This window comes from Lingula anatina, chromosome 1 (assembly GCF_051362555.1).
Source record: "Lingula anatina isolate TDL-2025a chromosome 1, LinAna3.0, whole genome shotgun sequence".
NCBI lineage: Eukaryota > Metazoa > Brachiopoda > Lingulata > Lingulida > Lingulidae > Lingula > Lingula anatina.
This window is the reverse complement of record NC_141767.1, coordinates 53,414,725-53,432,983: the sequence shown is the minus strand read 5'-3', so window position 1 is coordinate 53,432,983 and position 18,259 is coordinate 53,414,725. Positions and strand designations below refer to the sequence as shown.

The 18,259-nt window shown below is 37.3% G+C and overlaps 2 protein-coding genes across 2 annotated transcripts; one reads left to right on the top strand and one right to left on the bottom strand.

Annotated features, from left to right (window-relative positions):
• Window positions 1-690: 690 nt before the first annotated feature.
• Window positions 691-13,805, top strand: LOC106161642 (uncharacterized). Its single transcript, XM_013538694.2, has 17 exons — window positions 691-996; window positions 5,034-5,317; window positions 5,828-5,938; window positions 6,223-6,411; window positions 6,684-6,875; window positions 7,314-7,487; window positions 7,753-7,926; window positions 8,409-8,582; window positions 8,889-9,044; window positions 9,334-9,510; window positions 9,760-9,903; window positions 10,165-10,296; window positions 10,656-10,880; window positions 11,223-11,789; window positions 11,924-12,076; window positions 12,500-12,625; window positions 13,443-13,805. Exons 1-17 carry the CDS (start codon window positions 920-922, stop codon window positions 13,535-13,537), a joined length of 3,150 nt encoding a protein of 1,049 aa, XP_013394148.2. The 5' UTR covers window positions 691-919; the 3' UTR covers window positions 13,538-13,805.
• Window positions 13,806-15,843: 2,038 nt separating this feature from the next.
• On the bottom strand, window positions 15,844-17,783 carry LOC106161891 (uncharacterized). The gene has a single exon (XM_013538994.2). The coding sequence runs from the start codon at window positions 17,543-17,545 to the stop codon at window positions 15,992-15,994; it is 1,554 nt and encodes a 517-aa protein (XP_013394448.2). The 5' UTR covers window positions 17,546-17,783; the 3' UTR covers window positions 15,844-15,991.
• Window positions 17,784-18,259: the final 476 nt, after the last annotated feature.

The window sequence follows — 18,259 nt, the reverse complement described above, 5'->3', positions numbered from 1 at the left end:
ATGTACCGTATGTCATGTAACATTCTTTTAATTTTCACATTTTTATAAAAGGTAATGCACTAATCGTGCATCGGCGTAAGATATGTGATAACTTGTTTTAAAGACCTAAAACGTAAGGGTAGGAATTTCTGCAGCGGTTAAGCGAAGACGTCAGGAAATTTTGTTAATTGTATCTTTTGCAATCGGTGACAAAAAATCCTGCCCTGCCCTGCCCTGCCCTCCACCCCTCCCGAGTGAATTCTGAAAAAATATTGCTCAGATTCTCCCACAAATTGCCAAAATAGAGATTGATTTTTCCTCTCTTTAAGAACCTAAAGGTTAACGAAAAGTAACGCGGAACTTCCCTCTTTTCCTTGCTCACTTACTCTTTTAGAACATATGCAGTGCACGTCATTTAAATCCACGACCTTGGCCCCACATCTCTTGAAATGATATAAGTAAATCATGACATGTGTTATTGGTTTTTTCTTTAATTTGAGAAAGTTTATCTTTTTGAGGTTTAGTATGTGCATATAAGCAAAGAATCAATCTGGGGAAACTAGAAATGACAATTTCTACATTAAGGACATCGCGGCGATGATGATCGAAAGCGGTCATAGCAAAACTACTGTATATCCTGCTAATTCCCACATGCCGAATATTTAACCTACAAGATAGGCAACTGAGACACCTTGTCTATTTAATCTATACCACATTTCTTGGAAAAGTGAAGATTTGACATATTAACTTCAGTCAATCTTCGTTAATCATTGGCTGCTCTGGTCTTCAAAAAACTTATCGCCCTCTTCACCCTTTGTGGTATCTAGTTTTTATTGGGGAAAAATAAGGAAATATAGCAAATCATATCTGCCATTTTGTGCTGCGCTTTAACTACCGGAAAAGACATCAATGAACGACTGAACTTGAGTGAACAAGCAACATGAGAGCTCCGGGTAGTTTTACTGCGTCATCATGCATCGCATTGATAGTGTATTTACAGTGTGTTCATTTAGCAAGGTATTACTAGTTATAAATTTCTCTCTCTCTCTTTCTCTCTCTCTCTCTCTACTTACATTTAGATGACCTTAGATCTTTTCTCGCACCATGTACCGTGCACTCCCCCTTGGTCTGGTCTTCCACTGTCTTTCTCTAAACGTCATTTATTAACAAAATTGTGAAAACCACTTGTTAAATGTAATACAAACAACATATTATTTATAACATACCATTTGACGTTATAATGATAGTACATGAACATGCTTGCATGTACGGCTGCATGTATATATCACGTGCTCATACATCTTTGGCGCAAAAGAACGTTTTCATGTACATAAACAATTACCAAGGGGGTGTATTTTTGTAGATTGAGTGTATAATCCCGAATCTGAAGTGCGAAATGATTTTCAAATATTCAGAAAGTGGTTAAACAAGTGGTTAAGTATCAAAGTTTCTGCTCGTTTCTGTATGATGCTAGTACTGGCGACTATGTTAGCTTTATTTTGGGCAGTGCACTTTCAGACCCGGATCTTTCAAACAGGATTTCCGCGACAGATGCCTCCTAATGCATTGCTGAAAGTCAGATGATAGGAAAACAGTTGTTCCCACCTTTCTTCGCTAGCGGTCTATTTTTGGAAACCCACGTAGGATTCAAACCCGGACTTAGTAATAAAACACCATAAAACAAAGTTGCTTTCAATCATCTAAAAACAGCCATCCAAATGATTATCCGTGCACTAGAATGTGATGTGCATTATTCTGAAAGGAAAATACACTTAACTTTACCAAATGTTACATGTAAGCACAGAAGTTGTCCCAAAACAAGAGCTTTATGCTTTTTATACAAGATAATACGTTTTCACTTCACTAATATTCCAAGTGAAATATGTTTCTGTTTCCATTTTTTAAATTTACATTGTCACTATAATTATGTCTTTGCCGTTTTGAACGTAACTAAAGATTTCAGTATTTTACTTCTTTAAACGTTACCATCAACATCCATTTCCAAGAACTCATTTCGAGAGAATTAACTTTGTTCATAGTAAGGTAAACAGAGTGCCCTCTATCGACTCAAACTAATACTATGATTTCAGATTAATAAGGGTTTTATTCTACATTTATTTCAACGAAACTTAAACATCCTAATTTGTGTGCTCTAATTAGTTTCCCCGATTCTTATGCAAGCATGTTTTTGTATATTTATGTGAACTAAGTTACATTGCTTCCAGCCTGCTTTTCATGCCAAATATGTATTTTTGTGAAATCGTTGGATTGTGTGGTTATTTTTTTTTTTCAGCCTTTTACCCTCCTTCAAACAAACTGCACGAATCGAAAAGTGTTGACTAATCCTCTTGAACCATCAACATAGCCACCTTAAAAAGGGGTTTAAATCGTGCATCACTTCGGGGCTTGTCAGTCAGTGAGTTCTGATAAACCAGAAATGATCCCACTGTAATTTGCAACTTAAGGTCCGGGTTCTTTTACCAGAAACACACGGCGATGCACGCGCTAAGTGCAGCTTTTTATCTATCGTATTTCACGTATCTGTTTCCAAGAAACATGATAACGCCAGCAGACGGTTGAGCAGAGGCATTCATATTTACTTTTACCTAGTTACAGCAGTAAACCAGCGCAATTTAAAGAAACTTGCGTTTTATTTAAACTTCTGATGTGAAAAACCATTTAAATATGTTTCAGTAAAACAAGCGGATACACCGGCCCTTTCCATAAGTGGAGAAAAGACACTATAAGGCACTAAATCTTTCAACAGTCTTACAGGCAGGGGGCTTGTGGACAGCCTTTATTCTGCACCCCAACTCTTCTTGATATTCATCCCTACATCTCTCATTGGAGTGAAATAAAATGTGCAGATTCATCTGGTATCAGAAAATTGTCTCGAAATTAAATAATTACCTTTTGTTCATTTTAACTTGTGCAGATTTCTTGGTACTGTAATGACACGTTGTTTATTTAACGTGCTCTGCTTTTCATCCAATAATTTGACATACAATCATACGGTCGTAGGTGTATCTACGTTGTTATTTCCAACCCGGACCTCTTCAAAAGTTATCAACCTAATAGATAAATGCCTATTTTATTAAGCCGAATAAACAAAAATCATGTGTTTAATTTCAAAACAATTTCCTTATAGAAATATAATCCCTTATCAAATAAAATTGTGCTGTTTCAAAATCTCCAAGCGCTCTCTATCGGCAGGATTTATAATTTGTCATGAACTGATCATAAAAGAAAGTCTTTTTAAATATCTTTAACAACACTTGGTAAAATGTTTTATACGTGCTTTATATCATGTACATTAATCTACCCAGCCTACTATGTGAGCCTTCTTCTAAAATAATTAACTTTATGAAGTTATTCATATAAGCACAGAAGGGCTGGAAAGGCCATGTGCAGCTTAGGCGGTCTCAAAACACAGAATATTAGTTACATGTATCTCAGACATAACGGCACGTAGGCCTACGTACTGATTTTTTCGTTTCCCTAAATTCAAACCGTCAATGTCGTCATCTGTGATGTTCATTTGTGACAAGACAGATTTGGCCATCATTCCTTTCCAAAAGCGAAAAACAGACACCGTAGGAGATCCCTTGAAACCCACTACATTTTATCAATACCCCGGGTAAGGAGGAGTAGGTGCGCCCTTACCTGCCCCCTTCTCACTCTTCTTGATATTTCAACTCTATGTCTGTCATTGAAGTGAAAATGTGCAAATTCATCTGATATCAGGAAATTGTTTTGAAATTGAATCATCTGAGTTTTGTTTCTTTTAATTTAAGCTGATATCTTGGTACAGTAACAACACGTTTCTTGTTTAACGTGTTCTGCATTTCATCTTGCAATTGGACACATAATCATGCGGTCGTAGGTGTATTTCCGTTGTTCTTTCCAACCCGGACCTTTTCATAGATTTTTAACAAAATAAATGGATATCCATTTATTATCGCCACATAAACAAAATCAGGTGATTAAATTTAGAAACAAATTTCCTGATATCAAATGTAATGCCTTGTCAAATAAATCTATATTGTGTTTCAGAAGCTGCAAGCGCTCTCTATCGGTATGGTTTATAATCATACACTGTACGTAGCCAACTGAACTGACTTTAAAAAGGGAATGCTTTTTTCTTTCAACAACGGTGTCTTAATCTTAATATATATATATATATATATATATGGTTTGCGGCTTCTTACTTAAAATTTTTCTGGCGTGTTAAATGGGGACACAGATAAGAGCTTTTGTATTGCGACCATTTGCATGTGCAAAAACTTATCATGAAAGACCAGCAACTGAATCAGACACGAGCAGCCAACAAAATAAAGACAAAGACAATGACCATTGTCAGTTTGCAGTTATTTCTCTCTCGTTTTCTGTTCATTATCCTGCCTCTATCACTCTTCCTCCGTCCCCAAGACCTCTTTTCAACGACTAAATTGAAAAACTGAACCAGGTTAGATAACCAGAAGCGTCCTCCTCCTTGAAAAATTCATCAATCTGGCGACAAGCGCAAAGTATTTTGTTGATTTATCATAATACAGAAAATTATGCAGGGGCGGATCCAGGATTATTTGAAGGGGGGTCCAGAACGACAGGCCTCAGATGCGAAGCTGGCCATCGCCCCCTTGGCGTGGGGTTCGGGGCCTGCTCAAGGGCCCCGAAACATTTTTGGTGTTTTAGAGGGCAAGCGGTGCCCTTTGGTACGGTTTAGAACTATGATTCAGCTAGTCAAAATTCTAATTTCAAGATGGAAATATTGGTGTGATATATTTTTCAGAAACCGTAGGGGGGGGGGGGGGGGTCAGGACCCCCCTGACCCCCCTCTAAATCCGCCACTGATTATGAATACTTTCTTTGTCAAATTATTGACTGACTCAAAAGCGACCTCTATCGGTTAAAACTTATACTAATGTACATGTTTAGATTTATCAATGCTCTGACTCTTTCGCTCTCTCTCTTTCATTAGAATTGGAGGCATAAAGATTATGATAAATAAATGGCATCGTATCTATTAACAATATTAATCAACATCCTTATTTCAGTTCACATCGACATAAACGCGGTATATTTGGCGGCGTGTTCGATTTCACTGATTTTGTGGGACAAAAAGATGCACAGAACCGAGCCAATGAAAAAATGAGGGCTCTAGACGAGGAGCATCGTCGTTACATGACCACGTTTTGTGCTCAGAGGTGTTGGGATACCTGGAGTGCTTGGGGACTGTGTAGTGACAAGTGTCATAGCGGATCCCGCTCCCGAACACGTGGCGTAAAGCAGTTTGGATCGAGCGGTTACCCTAACACCTGTCGAGGTTTCCCCTGTCCAGGTGAGTTATGTGAATTCTCCGATGAACTTCGTGATATTCTCTCTCCTATAAAGTACATGTTATTGTGATCCCATATTTATTTGTAATCAGACGTATTATATATTTATTCGTTTACATTCTCATGTAAGTAGATCGTGTTACAGAATTATTATCTTTGGGCCCATAAACTCTTTATTGTAATGAAAAAAAATGGTGAGCTCAAAAAAAAAAAAAATTAAGAATAATACAAGGCTTTAATTCTTTTATTGTCTATCGATGTCCAATAAATCATTCTGGCCACTACCTTTTGTCATTAAATAACAACTACCTGTTGAGCAAATCAAATGTAATGTTGCTGAATAGCTTAAATAAGTATGTAAGTATTAGATCAAGTCTTTCAAAGACAAAAGCATTCATAAAATGTGTTAGTAGATAGTACAGCAAAATCTTATGCGTTCCCAACTGAAGCAATTAATGAGACACAATCACAAATATGCAAAAGTGTGAATTTGATTTCCGTTGCCGTTTCAGGTGACAGAATTCAGCATCAGCGATGTCGCATCCAATGTGTTAATGGCGGGACGAGCTTAACAGACATCTGTTCCTGCCTACCTGGATTCCTCGGAGATTGTTGTGAGAACGGTAAATGGACGACGGCAATGAATAAGATCTGTTGAGGATAGATCAGATAGGGCATTTGAAGATGTACCTGTACTTTCAAATCAAATCACACAAAAACAACTTTGGAGATAGTGTTTTGGAAGAATGGAAAGGGAAAAGTTGATATTAGGTAGAAAGGGGTAAAGAATTTAAACATGCCATTGAAATTAATTTCATTTGTCCAATGTGCGTTTGAATAAATAAAAAATACAGAATGGGCAACATGAGAGTAAATCTGGAAATAAGTGTTAATAATTTTTTTGCAGGTATTACTTGTCCCCGAATTTTAAAGCCTACTCATGGCGATTTAGGCGGTGTATTGAACTGGCCTGCCCCCTACGACAGTGTTGTTACCTTCTCTTGCCTGTCTGGCTTTGCACTGGTAGGCGGTCCAGAGCATAGGAGATGTTTAATAGACGGGACTTGGTCTGGCAGTTCGAACCCAAAATGTGAAAGTAAGTGAAATATGCTCTAACAAAAAAAATGTTATAAAGGTGCAAAAGTAACTGAAAACCCAGGGCTGATATACTGAAAAAGAATTCAAAATTGAAAATAGTTTCATTGGATCTTAGTTTTGATAGTCAGAAAGGTTTCATTTATGATAGATCCTGAAATTTCAGGATCTATCATAAATGAAACCTTTCTGACTAAGAATTCAAATTGTTTTAATATTGTTTTTTTTCACTATGCAATTTAATTGTTGTTCAATGTTCAATGCATTTTTCAGAAATCACCTGTACGGATTTGCAGTCACCGAAAAACGGGTTTATATTGAATGCAAAGCCTGGTTACGAAGTTGGAGACAACATTGGATTTAAATGCCTAAATGGGTTTGAATTACGAGGAGCAAATACGCTTACCTGTATGGCGCGATCTGGCAATTTTGGGAATTGGAGCACTGAACCACCTACATGCATCAGTGAGTGATATAGATTTGAAATCTTATTTTCCAGATTCATAACATTAAATTAATCCTTATATGTAAAGTTGTGATAAAATGGGAGATGACCATGACGAGAAGCAGAAAATAAATTGAAGGAACAGGTATTACCATAAGCAGACAGCCGGGGATAAGGTACCGTTGTATGTGTAAGCATAGTTAGGCATAGTGAATGCCTTAGTCGGCTGAAAAACAGCTCAAATAGGTTGTAATTCAAATATGATGTTGTCTTAGACCAATACTGCGGTAATATCGCGTTTTGAGCATGGAATAACCCAAAGCTTTTGTCAGTTACAAAAATAAATGGAACTACAGAGCAGTATTATAAGGTAAATTCACTTTTTTATGCCCAAATTCTTCCTGAAGATGTACCCCCTCGTTGGTTTGCTGAAAATGCTGTTATATGATATTTTTCAGAACGTTGGTGTGGTCATCCTGGTTCGCTAGGCCTTGGACAAGTCCACGGAGAAGACTACTTTTACGAAGATCAGGTCACTTTTACATGTAACCCTGGATACAAGTTGGTTGGGCCGAGACGACGGAGATGTCTTGCCTCGGGAGAGTGGAGCTCTTCGCATCCTTCGTGTCTTCGTGAGTTGATTCGTGTGGCATTGAAATGAGATTCAAAGTGCCTTTTCAATGAATAGAGATAAGTTTACATAGTTACATGTACACTTATGTGATTGTCACGGAACTGCCCCACCAAGAAACACTGATTTTTCACCTTGCAAATCCTCAAGCACCTAACTCACCAAAGACAACGAGCAGCGATAACTCCAGATGTACATGTAGGTCTACATCGAGGTTAAGTGTCCTTAGAGAGTTAAACTTAGTTTTTTTCATTTTGTTTCTCTAGAAATCAAGTGTCCACAACTTATCGCCCCAAATCACGGTCAGATGATGGTGAAGGAAGTTGAACCCCGGACACAAGTGACGTTTTCATGTGACACTGGATTTACATTGTTAGGGAACTCATCACTTGTGTGCTTGGAGGACGAAAACTGGAACGGAACTGTTCCTGTCTGCCAGGGTACAATTAAGTTTTGATAAAAGTTATATCTATTGATGTGTTGATACCCAATTTTAGAATGAAGGCAAAACTTCGAATTGGGCCCAAGTACGAAACGATGCATGAATAATACGATACAATAAAAAATTAATAATGAATATGACTCTTAAAACGATATTAAAGTTTAAAAACATAAACATTATAAAACGAGTGAAGCATTGGCAAAAATTGTGAAAAAATATTCAAGTTTTAAAAAGGGAATTGTTGACTGAAAAGACATTTGATTCAGTCCTATCTATTCGACCTCTTTAAAAACCTTTGTAGAGATAACATTATTTGAAATACCAATTTTCTGCCATTAAATACTTTTAAACCAACTTGGTAGACTAGTATATAATGAAAGTTACTTGGCAACATTTTGCGTTTTTTTAAAGAATTAAACCAGCGTTGATAGTGAAAATCAAGCTAGAACTGATCATCGAAAATGAATACTTTGATTACAGCAATTGAATGTCCTGACCCTGGTATACCTAACCACGGGTCAAGGGACGATGATGGACATCAGTTTGGCAGAAGTGCTTTCTTCCTCTGCCATGAGGGTTATGTATTGCAAGGTGTTCCCAAAATCACTTGTCTGGCCAACGGAACCTGGGACTCAGAGGCCCCTTCTTGCCAGGGTATATAAGTATATGTATATAGTCTTATTCTGATAACTTACTAATATATGGCTCAAGAGTTAAATGTCATAATATAATTACCATACATTGCAATATAATTGGCAATTCCAAAATTATATTTTTATTAGTTGATACCTCTCAAACTAAATCCAGAAATAATTTAATGGTCTTTTATTGATGATTATGATCTGAGATCAATTTCTGTTGGCTGCTAACATTAAAACGCGCTTGAAACCGAATGGCAAAGCTTCACTGTTAGTTAGTTATGGTAATAAAAAAAGTATATGTAACATCAAATTTTTACAGCTTGTCCAAAGGATTTCTACAAGGTTGGCCGAAGTGATGGTGGTCAGTGCAGCCCATGTCCAGAAAACTCTCACACCCTCCTGGCCGCAGCTTCGACTAAAGAGATGTGTCTCTGTGATAGGGGATATTCTGGACCACTTGGTGGGCCTTGTGAAGGTGAGAGGCAACTGTTAAATCAACAATTTACAGTCAGACTTCATCATCATCTGACAAAATACCACACCAGAGGGGGTGATAGGTTGTCACACCTATCACAACCTCATTCCCGACGAAGTCTGACTGCAAGCAGACGAAATATTGGCTGGTAAGACCAGACAAATATAAGTAGCCATAGACAAAAGAATCTTCACAAGACTACATATTTGATAGAATTTAACAGGTTAATCTTCCTTCTACATCGACATTCCACGAAAAGATGACTTTACCAGTTTCTTTGCCCTTCCAGAGATCACCTGTCCCGTATCAGATCCTCCAAAGAACGGCCGCATTGTGTCTTGCAGCAACCGGTTCGATGGAGTGTGCGTATATGAGTGTGATGAGGGTTACTATCTGGCTAGAGGGAGCAGCCAACGGGCGTGCGCAGAGTCTGGTGAATGGGACGGATTCCCGCCGCAGTGCCGTGGTGAGTAATACAAAAATCATTACCTATTTTGAATGTAAGATCTAGAAAAAAGCTCTTCAGATAGAATTAATATTGAAATTTTAACAACTGGGTCTGTGCTGATTACCTCCGACAATTTGTTGGCAATGTTGGTTGTCGGCAATGTTAAGCAGAATTAACAGCATTATTTAATATTTGAGAAATATTTGGAATGTGCATTTTTGATTTAGTTTATGTGACAACTTACGTGCTATAGGGCCTACATTCCAGCATGCCCCATAAATACATACAAAGCTGATGTAAACAGTTGTTTACCCTGTCCTCTGAACTCGAGAACTCTAAAAGAGGGCAGCAGTAGGACTGAGTGCGTCTGCAGTGAGGGCTTCCATGGGCCCCCGGGAGGACCCTGTGTTGGTAAGAAATTGTGTGTTATGTTTTGATTGTGAAAGGAATAAAGAACATAAGTGCTTTTTATGGTTAAAGAGTAATACATTTAAACTATTTATATGTGTGCTATTATAAAAATCGTTTTATGTGATTATTAAGTCAACAACCAAGTGATAGCCGAGCGTGATTCATAGGGATGAATTGTGATAGATCACCACAAACAACTCCCTTAAATATTTTACATTGTCATTAAATCTCTGCTGCTAAAATCAATCCCTATCGTTGCAGATGTCAATGAGTGTGACAGTAATAATGGCAAAGGTCCATGTGAACAAGCTTGTGAAAACATTGACGGTGGCTACATGTGCAGATGCACTATAGCGGGATACAAGTTGTCTGAGGATGGCAAAACTTGTAAACGTAAGTTGCCCAAACTGTTATTTGAAAATCCTTCATATCATTATATTTATTAGTTTCATTCTTAAAATAACTAAGCACATAATTTTATGCTATATGGAAAATGTATATTATATTTGACAAACGGATAAAGCATTATTAGTGGCAATGTTTAAAATCAGTGCTTAAAAATAAAAAAAAAATATGTGATATATTAGCAGACAATAAACCTGCTAACATTACACTATAAATGCTAATATAAAAAAATCAGATGAACACCTTCAGTAATTCCTTAAAATACAATAGGTATTACATTTTTTTCTAAATTTTAATATACTTAACTAAAAAAGTATTTTTTTTTTTAATTTTCTTTCATAATTTAGCTGCTAAACAATGCACTAATCTGACGGAGACCGACGCCCCAGCTTTTGGTGGTCTCGTATGCCACTGGTACGTGGAGGAGAACTCTCAGCAGTGTCAAGTCAAATGCAACCCGGGTTATGAATATCCAACAAGAACCAATCTATACGAAACGTGTGGTCCAGCCACTGGATTTATCTGGTCATTTCAGAGGTCAGACCCAAATGCTACTATTGACCCTTGCGTTGGTACGTATATTTTAGTCCAAGGAGCCAAGAACTGTGTCAAAATTTGAATAAGAAAATATGTTATTACCGTTATTATCTGTCCTTTGTTCCTGTAAGCAGGAAATAATATTTAACAGAACGCCAGGTAGGCAGTGTTATTTGTTAACCAAATAATCAGCTCCAAAGATGATCAATATTCTAAACGTATTTGCGCCCCCACCCCCACTTTCTATGTTCTTTAATATTTACATGCACATTTGGTTTTGTAGTATCTGCACTAATGAACATACTAACATCTTAATAATTATCCTTCTCATTTGGCTTTGATGATGGAAGTTACATACAGGTATTTTTTAATTCCAGTGGAATTTTTCCCTGATTTTCGCCTTGAAGCGGACTCAGCTTACTTTGTCAGGGCTTGCCGTGATTTAACTGAAGACGACAAGAAAGAAGTGCGTTTAATGTTCGCAGAAACGTTAAACAACGACACAATCTGCTACAAAAGAAACACTAAACTATGCGACGTAAAAAACATAGACATAATTTGTGGAGAAAGTCAAATACGAAGACGACGTGACGCGAGTGGACAAACGAGGGAAGACGTTATTGACTCGGTTCATATTGCCTTCGACGTTTTTGCGGAAAAGCCCGAGAAAGAAATCAAAAACTGTCGCCAAATTTGCTCCAGCCTAAACATTCCCGATCGTTACTGTAAGAATCAAGCTACGTGTGAGCGTATATACAAGCGTTTTCTCAAAGCTGCCATGATATACGCTAAGGGAAAGTTGGAGAAATTGTTCGAAGAGGATAGACATAAAGCAGTCTTTCATGCTGCAAGTCGACGTTTTGAATCAGCTGGTGGCAATGTGTCGGATGTAATGGTGGACTGCGGGGAGGGAATGGAATCTGTGGGCAGCAGAGGTGTATGCTGTATGTATTATTACGATTTTGTAATTTATAGAACAAGGTTTTTAAAAAAAATGAAGTTTAAATTTGTCGCAACGAAGTAAAGAAGAAAAATTAACTGAGGGGTGATATTATTTTTAATTAACATATAATTTCAGTGCCATGTTTACCAGGCACGTACTATTCCAAGGCTGATGGCGGATGCAGGCCGTGTCCCCCTGGGACATCACAGTCCCTCCTTCAGCAGACCAGTTGCCAGCCTTGTCCTCCGGGGATGACCACACAACGCCACGGAGCAAAATACTGTGAAGGTACATTGATTAACACGTCTGAGGGTGGGAAATTGCATTAACATTGTGGTACATAATTCCAGTTAAACCGACTGCATCCATATGTACCTCGCTTCAACATATTTTGTTGTCCGAATTCGTTGCTCGTTTAATGATTGCCATTATTACAACAAATCATTTCACTTTGTCCGTTCCTTCTTTTACTGTTATATAAAAAATCATTTTGAAACAAACGGAGTAGATTGGAGTACGGTGACCAAACGAAGGAGAGATGCTTGAAAAAGGTGAATTTACGCCGATTAATAAGTTGCCATACCATAATCAATACTAAATAAATTTGAACTCCAATACGAAATCTTAACGATGTATTACGTTCCATTTAATAATTTAAGGATAATCATTTTTCATTTAATTTCAACAATAACCATCACATTTTCATGCTAGTCTGCCAGCCGGGACAATATGGCGACATGTGCCAGGGAGTATGCCAGTGTGTCCACGGCACGTGTGATCGTGTTACTGGTCAGTGCATGTGCTCTAGTGGCTGGGAAGGAGATCTGTGTGACAGAGGTGAGGTTATTCAAAGTTATCTTTTGTGGGTTAACGTCATATTCGTGTGATAAATTTGGTTACTAATGTTAAAAACCTTTTTTTTTTTGTTAAATGTGGCTCTCAACGTATGTCAACGCTTTATCGAGTTAAATTATGTCAGTCCAAAACGTACAGGTCTTTTAACAGACCCATACCACCAATAAACATACATTTTCCCATTTAAAGGGATAACAACTCTTCGTATGACACTCATATTTCACAATAAATATATTGTAAACAAATCATAGAAACAATAATTTCTCTTATACTACCAAAACGGCGGGTTATCGCAATAATTCTGGTTTCTGTGCTTGACACCGGGCCGCGTGACCTCCATAGATGACTATACTCTGTGATAATCTCTTAAAAGTTTATTAAAAAACAAACTTAAAAAAGCATGGACTAACTGTGAATTTCGGAACTGTTTCATTACCACTGGTATGGGAAAATTGTCGATTACCCCAGGAAAAAATCCATTTGTTTGGCCAATATGATCAGTTGTTATCATTTTAATTCTATGATTGACTCAGATAATTACCAGCTGAATGAAACCATACCAGGGGTATGACAGAAACCGCAACTAATGTGCCAGAAATGAGAGTCAAAACATTTAGAAATATTACATAACGTACAGTGGTAAATATCCTTTTATTATTTTTCGGATCAACGACACTTTGAAAAAAAGCCAGATAATATTACTGCATGTTTAGGATTTACATCCCAATTATTGCTTCCTCAATAGGACGAGTTTTCTTTGTGATAAAAGATTAACTGGATTCGCGTGTTCTCGTTTCAGACATCCCAGGTTGTCGTGAGGGGCACTGCTTCCAAAAAAGCACTTGTGTGGATGTTCTCGCACCGGGGACAGGGTTTCGCTGTGTAACACAGTAACGGTCACAGGCCATGTAAGGCACGACATCCAGTACCCAGACAGGTCCCAATCCACAGAAGTGCCTCTGGATTATCTAAGAGGCTTTTGTAGCCTCGACCATGATTTTTTACGTTCTGTATGAATATAGACACAACTGCATATGGCAAAAAACAAAAACGTTTGACTCCAAGATTCTTTATTTCAGGGGCAATGTCTTGCAGAAATATTCAGTAAGAATTCATTTAATTTTAATGGATAGCTTTTGAGAAAATAAAATTTCAACTTTGACATTTTTGTCCGGTAAGATTATTTTTTCATTTCGTATCATAAAAAATATCATGAAAAAAAATAATACCGTGATGACAGTATGTAACATAAAAATTCATTTTTTGTCATTGGACTCACATACCGCTCGTAGTTATACAAGAAAAAAAAAAAGGAATTGGTCACTCAAACGCGGCACATGAATAACTAGCATTTACACAGAGGCAGTGAAAATCTGGATACTATGCATGAGATTTGACTCTAGAAGTCCGACTATAACTGTGGCTCTTTCAACGTTTATATTTAGGCTTATTATTGAGATGAAACTTAGGCCGTGATACGTGCGTAATATACTGTGTTGACAAAGCTTAAATAAAGAGCGGCACGCCCATTCTTAGCGGTGAAAGTGACTACATGAAACAGACTTACAGCAGACATTATATAAAAATAATTGCGTATAATGAAGGCCTACGTAAATCCCGTTACTTTTTTCATTTCTACTCAATTTCTTTTTTTCCAGAATATCCCTTCCAAAGATCATTGTTGATCCCCTCGACTGTTAAGTGTTATAATTTATAAAATACAACATCCAAACCCTGTAGGTGAAGAGGTAGGTGATCGTAGTTTTTTAAATCTCCACGCTTAGTCAAGACACCGTACTCTCCATAGCCCTTTGGGATAAGAAAATGTCGCAGACTATCAAGTTTTTTCTGTGTTTCTTCAAGTGACAGGTGAACTCCGTCTGAGAGGCGATATTCAATGGTGAAAACTTTAACATTTATTTTATCAAAGGGAATAGTCCGCAAAACCGGGAGTTCTGCTCCTTCAACATCAAGTGAAAAATAATCTATATCAGTAATCCCGAGTGTAAGCATAATGGAATAGAAAGGAAAGCACTGTACTTCAATGGTGGGCGCATTTTTTCGTGCCCCGCCCCGATATCTCAGTTGAACTCCGCTCATGTGTTCGGCCAGACCACCGATTCCTTCAATATCCATTGAATTTTTAAAAAACGCTTTTTCGGCTTTATTGTTGGTGCTGAGGCAAGCATTTATACGATGAGTATTTGGTCTGTTCTTGCATAATTGTTTATAGAAATGTGGTACAGCTTCAATTAGCAAGCCCGTCCAGTTTTTCTCTTTTTCTAAATAATACGTGTTTGATGATGTCAGTCCGTTGTATCCCCCGCACTCAACAAAGAAACCATTCGTTTTTCCTCCTAGAATTGTATTAACGACTTGTGCTTGACCGACCTCCGAGTAGTCAATCACTGTGGTATCTATGGTAGAAGTATGGTTTGAAGAGGCTCTTACCAACCAGTTATTTTCAATATCTTGTATCAGCACTATATTTCTCATATACCTCATTGTAAAATCATCGATGTAATTGCTCTCGTCTCGATAGTCGAAGAAAGAATGTCCCCTTGGCAAAACATGTATGAAGAGGACCACCGCCATTAAAAAAGATCCAAACAAAAACTTGCAAGGACGAAAACGCTTTTGTCGTTTAGCCACTTTCTCAAACTTCATCACTGAGGTTTTGTTGACACATTTCTGTCCGCTATATCTCCTCCTTGTCTTACCCTCCCTAGTCTTACCACACCAAAAACAACTTTTCCTTCAAAGTATATAATACTTCATAGCGTATTGGCGTTTGGTAGCTTCCGATGATTAAGCACACGAACGTCCCAGAGATGTCAGCTTTTTGTATTTAACTATCAGTTCCAGTACCAGTACGAGAGTATGTCAGCGTGTGTAAATATGAAAGAATTTGGGCAGGTAGGCGCAGAAGTGGGTTCAAGGGGTGGGATATACATTGCTCGGGTATATAATGCGTAACCGCTGTCTGCACATAAAGCAGTGAGACAAAATGTTCAATGTTAAAAACAAACTTCTAGTCTTTACAAAATTTCCATTCATGCAGAGTTTTAGCTCCATGTTTTAATCAACCAAATGCTGTCATTTTAAACTTCAAAGCACCTCTGATCTAAACATGACTTCAAATGAATCTCTTTAAAACTGTCATAATTAAGATTTCAGTTTCTGGGAAAAATTCTAATATCTCTTGCAAAAAATGAAACATTTAATTGCATTGCAAACTACAGCACATTTTGCATAGAACATGAACAGGTGAACTTGTCACAGGAGGATCAATTTACAAAATACTCATTATCAAGATTTGCAGTAAAATAAGATCATTTTTTTCCCATTCTACTTTAATAAAGTTTCTTTCTTATTCTGACTGGTATCAGTTCCGGTGTGATATCTTTTTACTTGTTCACTACAGGAACTGTATTTACAAAAGGTTTGTCCACAAAACTGACAGGTGTGTTTCACATCAGGATGGACTTTACTCATGTGATACTGACATATATATGCGTAACTGAAAGTCAAATCACAGTGCTGGCATTTGTAGGGTTTCTCTCCTCTGTGCGATGCTTCATGGTCATCCAGATAAGCCTTCCACATAAAGCTTTTCTTGCAGAACTGACACTGGAAGGGTTTTACGCCATTATGAGCATCCTCATGTATTCGGTGCTGTTGCTTTTTCGAAAACTGTCTTTCACAATACTGGCATTTATATCTCTTTTCCTTTCTGTGAGTAAATTCATGCTCAACACATCTTGCTTTTGATATAAAGGCTTTATCACAGAATTGACATTTGAAAGGTTTCTCACCAGTGTGAGTCCTGATATGAACTTTTAAATGACATTTTATAATATATGCCTTTTCACAGTGCGGACATTTGTGTGGTTTATCACCAGTATGTATTTTTTCATGTAGATATCTTCCTAACTTAGAAGCAAATACACTGTCACAGTACTGACACTTGAATGGTTTTTTCCCTGTGTGTGTATTTTCATGCTGCTCCATAACACTTTTAGAATAAAATGTTCTATCACAATACTGACATTTAAATGGCCCTTTCTGCCCTGTATGTCTCTTTTCATGGAGTAACCAAGTGCACTTTCTCTTAAACCCTTTGTCACAGTACTGACATTTAAACTGATTAAGTTTGTTTGTGTGAACAAAAAGTTCATGAGATTTAACAGTTGACTTTGAACGAAATTTTTTATCACAATACTGACACTTATGTGGTTTCTCTCCAGTATGAATTGATTCATGTTCTTTTATATGGCGTAGCCTTACACAGATCTTATCACAGTACTGACATTTGTAAGTCTTCCTGTATCTGTGCACTTTCTCATGATCCAAGCGGCGCTTCATATCAACAAATGTTTTATCGCAACGTTGGCATTTCAATGAAGGCTGATCACATTCAGCATCCGCACCACAACCATTGACAGTGAATTTTTTTTGATGTGACCCTGAATTTGTCTCCACATCCTGCCCGTGTTCCCCCTCTGAATTGACTGGAGAATGGTCCACATTTGGCTGAGGCTCATTTATCACTTGCATTTTAGCTGAAGATCTGTGTATATTTATAATCTTTATTTTCACACTTAAGAATTCCTTCATCAGACCTAAACACCTACCACAAGAAATACTGCAATCATCTTGAGGGAGAGTTATTTTCAAAAGTTCTTGAATTTCTTTTCTGATTTGTGGCCAAGAGGCAAGTTCGGTATACTGCATCATGTGCATGCTACCACAAATTATACAACACATTGTTCCCTGTATTGTAACCCACGATGACTTACCGGTAACAAGCTCTATAACATGGTCAGTATGATTAAGTTTACTTGCATCTGGTATCTGTGGTGATATCTGACGCAGTATCTCTCCTGTGGTACTGGTATCCATTTGGATTGTTGCGGTCGTTGGTTTAGCAGTTGTGCTCGATACAAAAAAAGTTCGTACATGTAGCCTTTCTTCAGCTAAGCCTGCTTGTTCAGTCCCAGCAAAACCAGAACTTACTATTCGAATCTTTCTCTTAATTGAATGTGCGCATGCAATGTATAATGAGTGGCTCTCTTTGTAATTTAGTTACGAACAGCAGTAAAAGCGTCAGGTTCAACATGTGCATTTCCGTCAATGTTCTTCTTGAATAGGAGGAAGAAATGTTTAAGGAATTAAAATTTTCACATTACTATATTGAAATTTGCATAAAATATCAAAGTTATTATCACTAAGATATTTCACGATGCATACTAGAGTAAATGATACCTTTTTATATAATAAAGGCGACATAATACGTTTCCAAAACTTCAGTACCAGCTGCATATAATCGTGCAGCTTGGCTATCTTGCAGGTTAATTGTAAAAGCGTCGTTTCAAAATAAATGTAATTCTGAGTTTTTGAGCTGAAAAAAAAAATGTTTAAACTATTATTATTGAGTTTAAAGAATTCAAGTGCGTCATGGAAAATTCCGGATATAAAGAACAGAGCACGGTAGTGGTTTGGGAATGGGGAATCAATATTGCCATTTTTTCCCTTGCAATATGTGTACATGCATTATTCATAACAATGAAGAAACAATTGAGTTTTATATTACAAACTGTATTAAATTTCTTTCAA

Coding starts and splice junctions, on each gene's coding strand:
- LOC106161891 (XM_013538994.2), bottom strand. CDS start 17,545: ATGGATACCAGTACCACAGGAGAGATACTGCGTCAGATATCACCACAG.
- LOC106161642 (XM_013538694.2), top strand. CDS start 920: ATGAGAGCTCCGGGTAGTTTTACTGCGTCATCATGCATCGCATTGATA. Junction 6,876..7,313: donor TGAACCACCTACATGCATCA/GTGAGTGATATA, acceptor GATATTTTTCAG/AACGTTGGTGTGGTCATCCT. Junction 10,881..11,222: donor TACTATTGACCCTTGCGTTG/GTACGTATATTT, acceptor TTTTAATTCCAG/TGGAATTTTTCCCTGATTTT.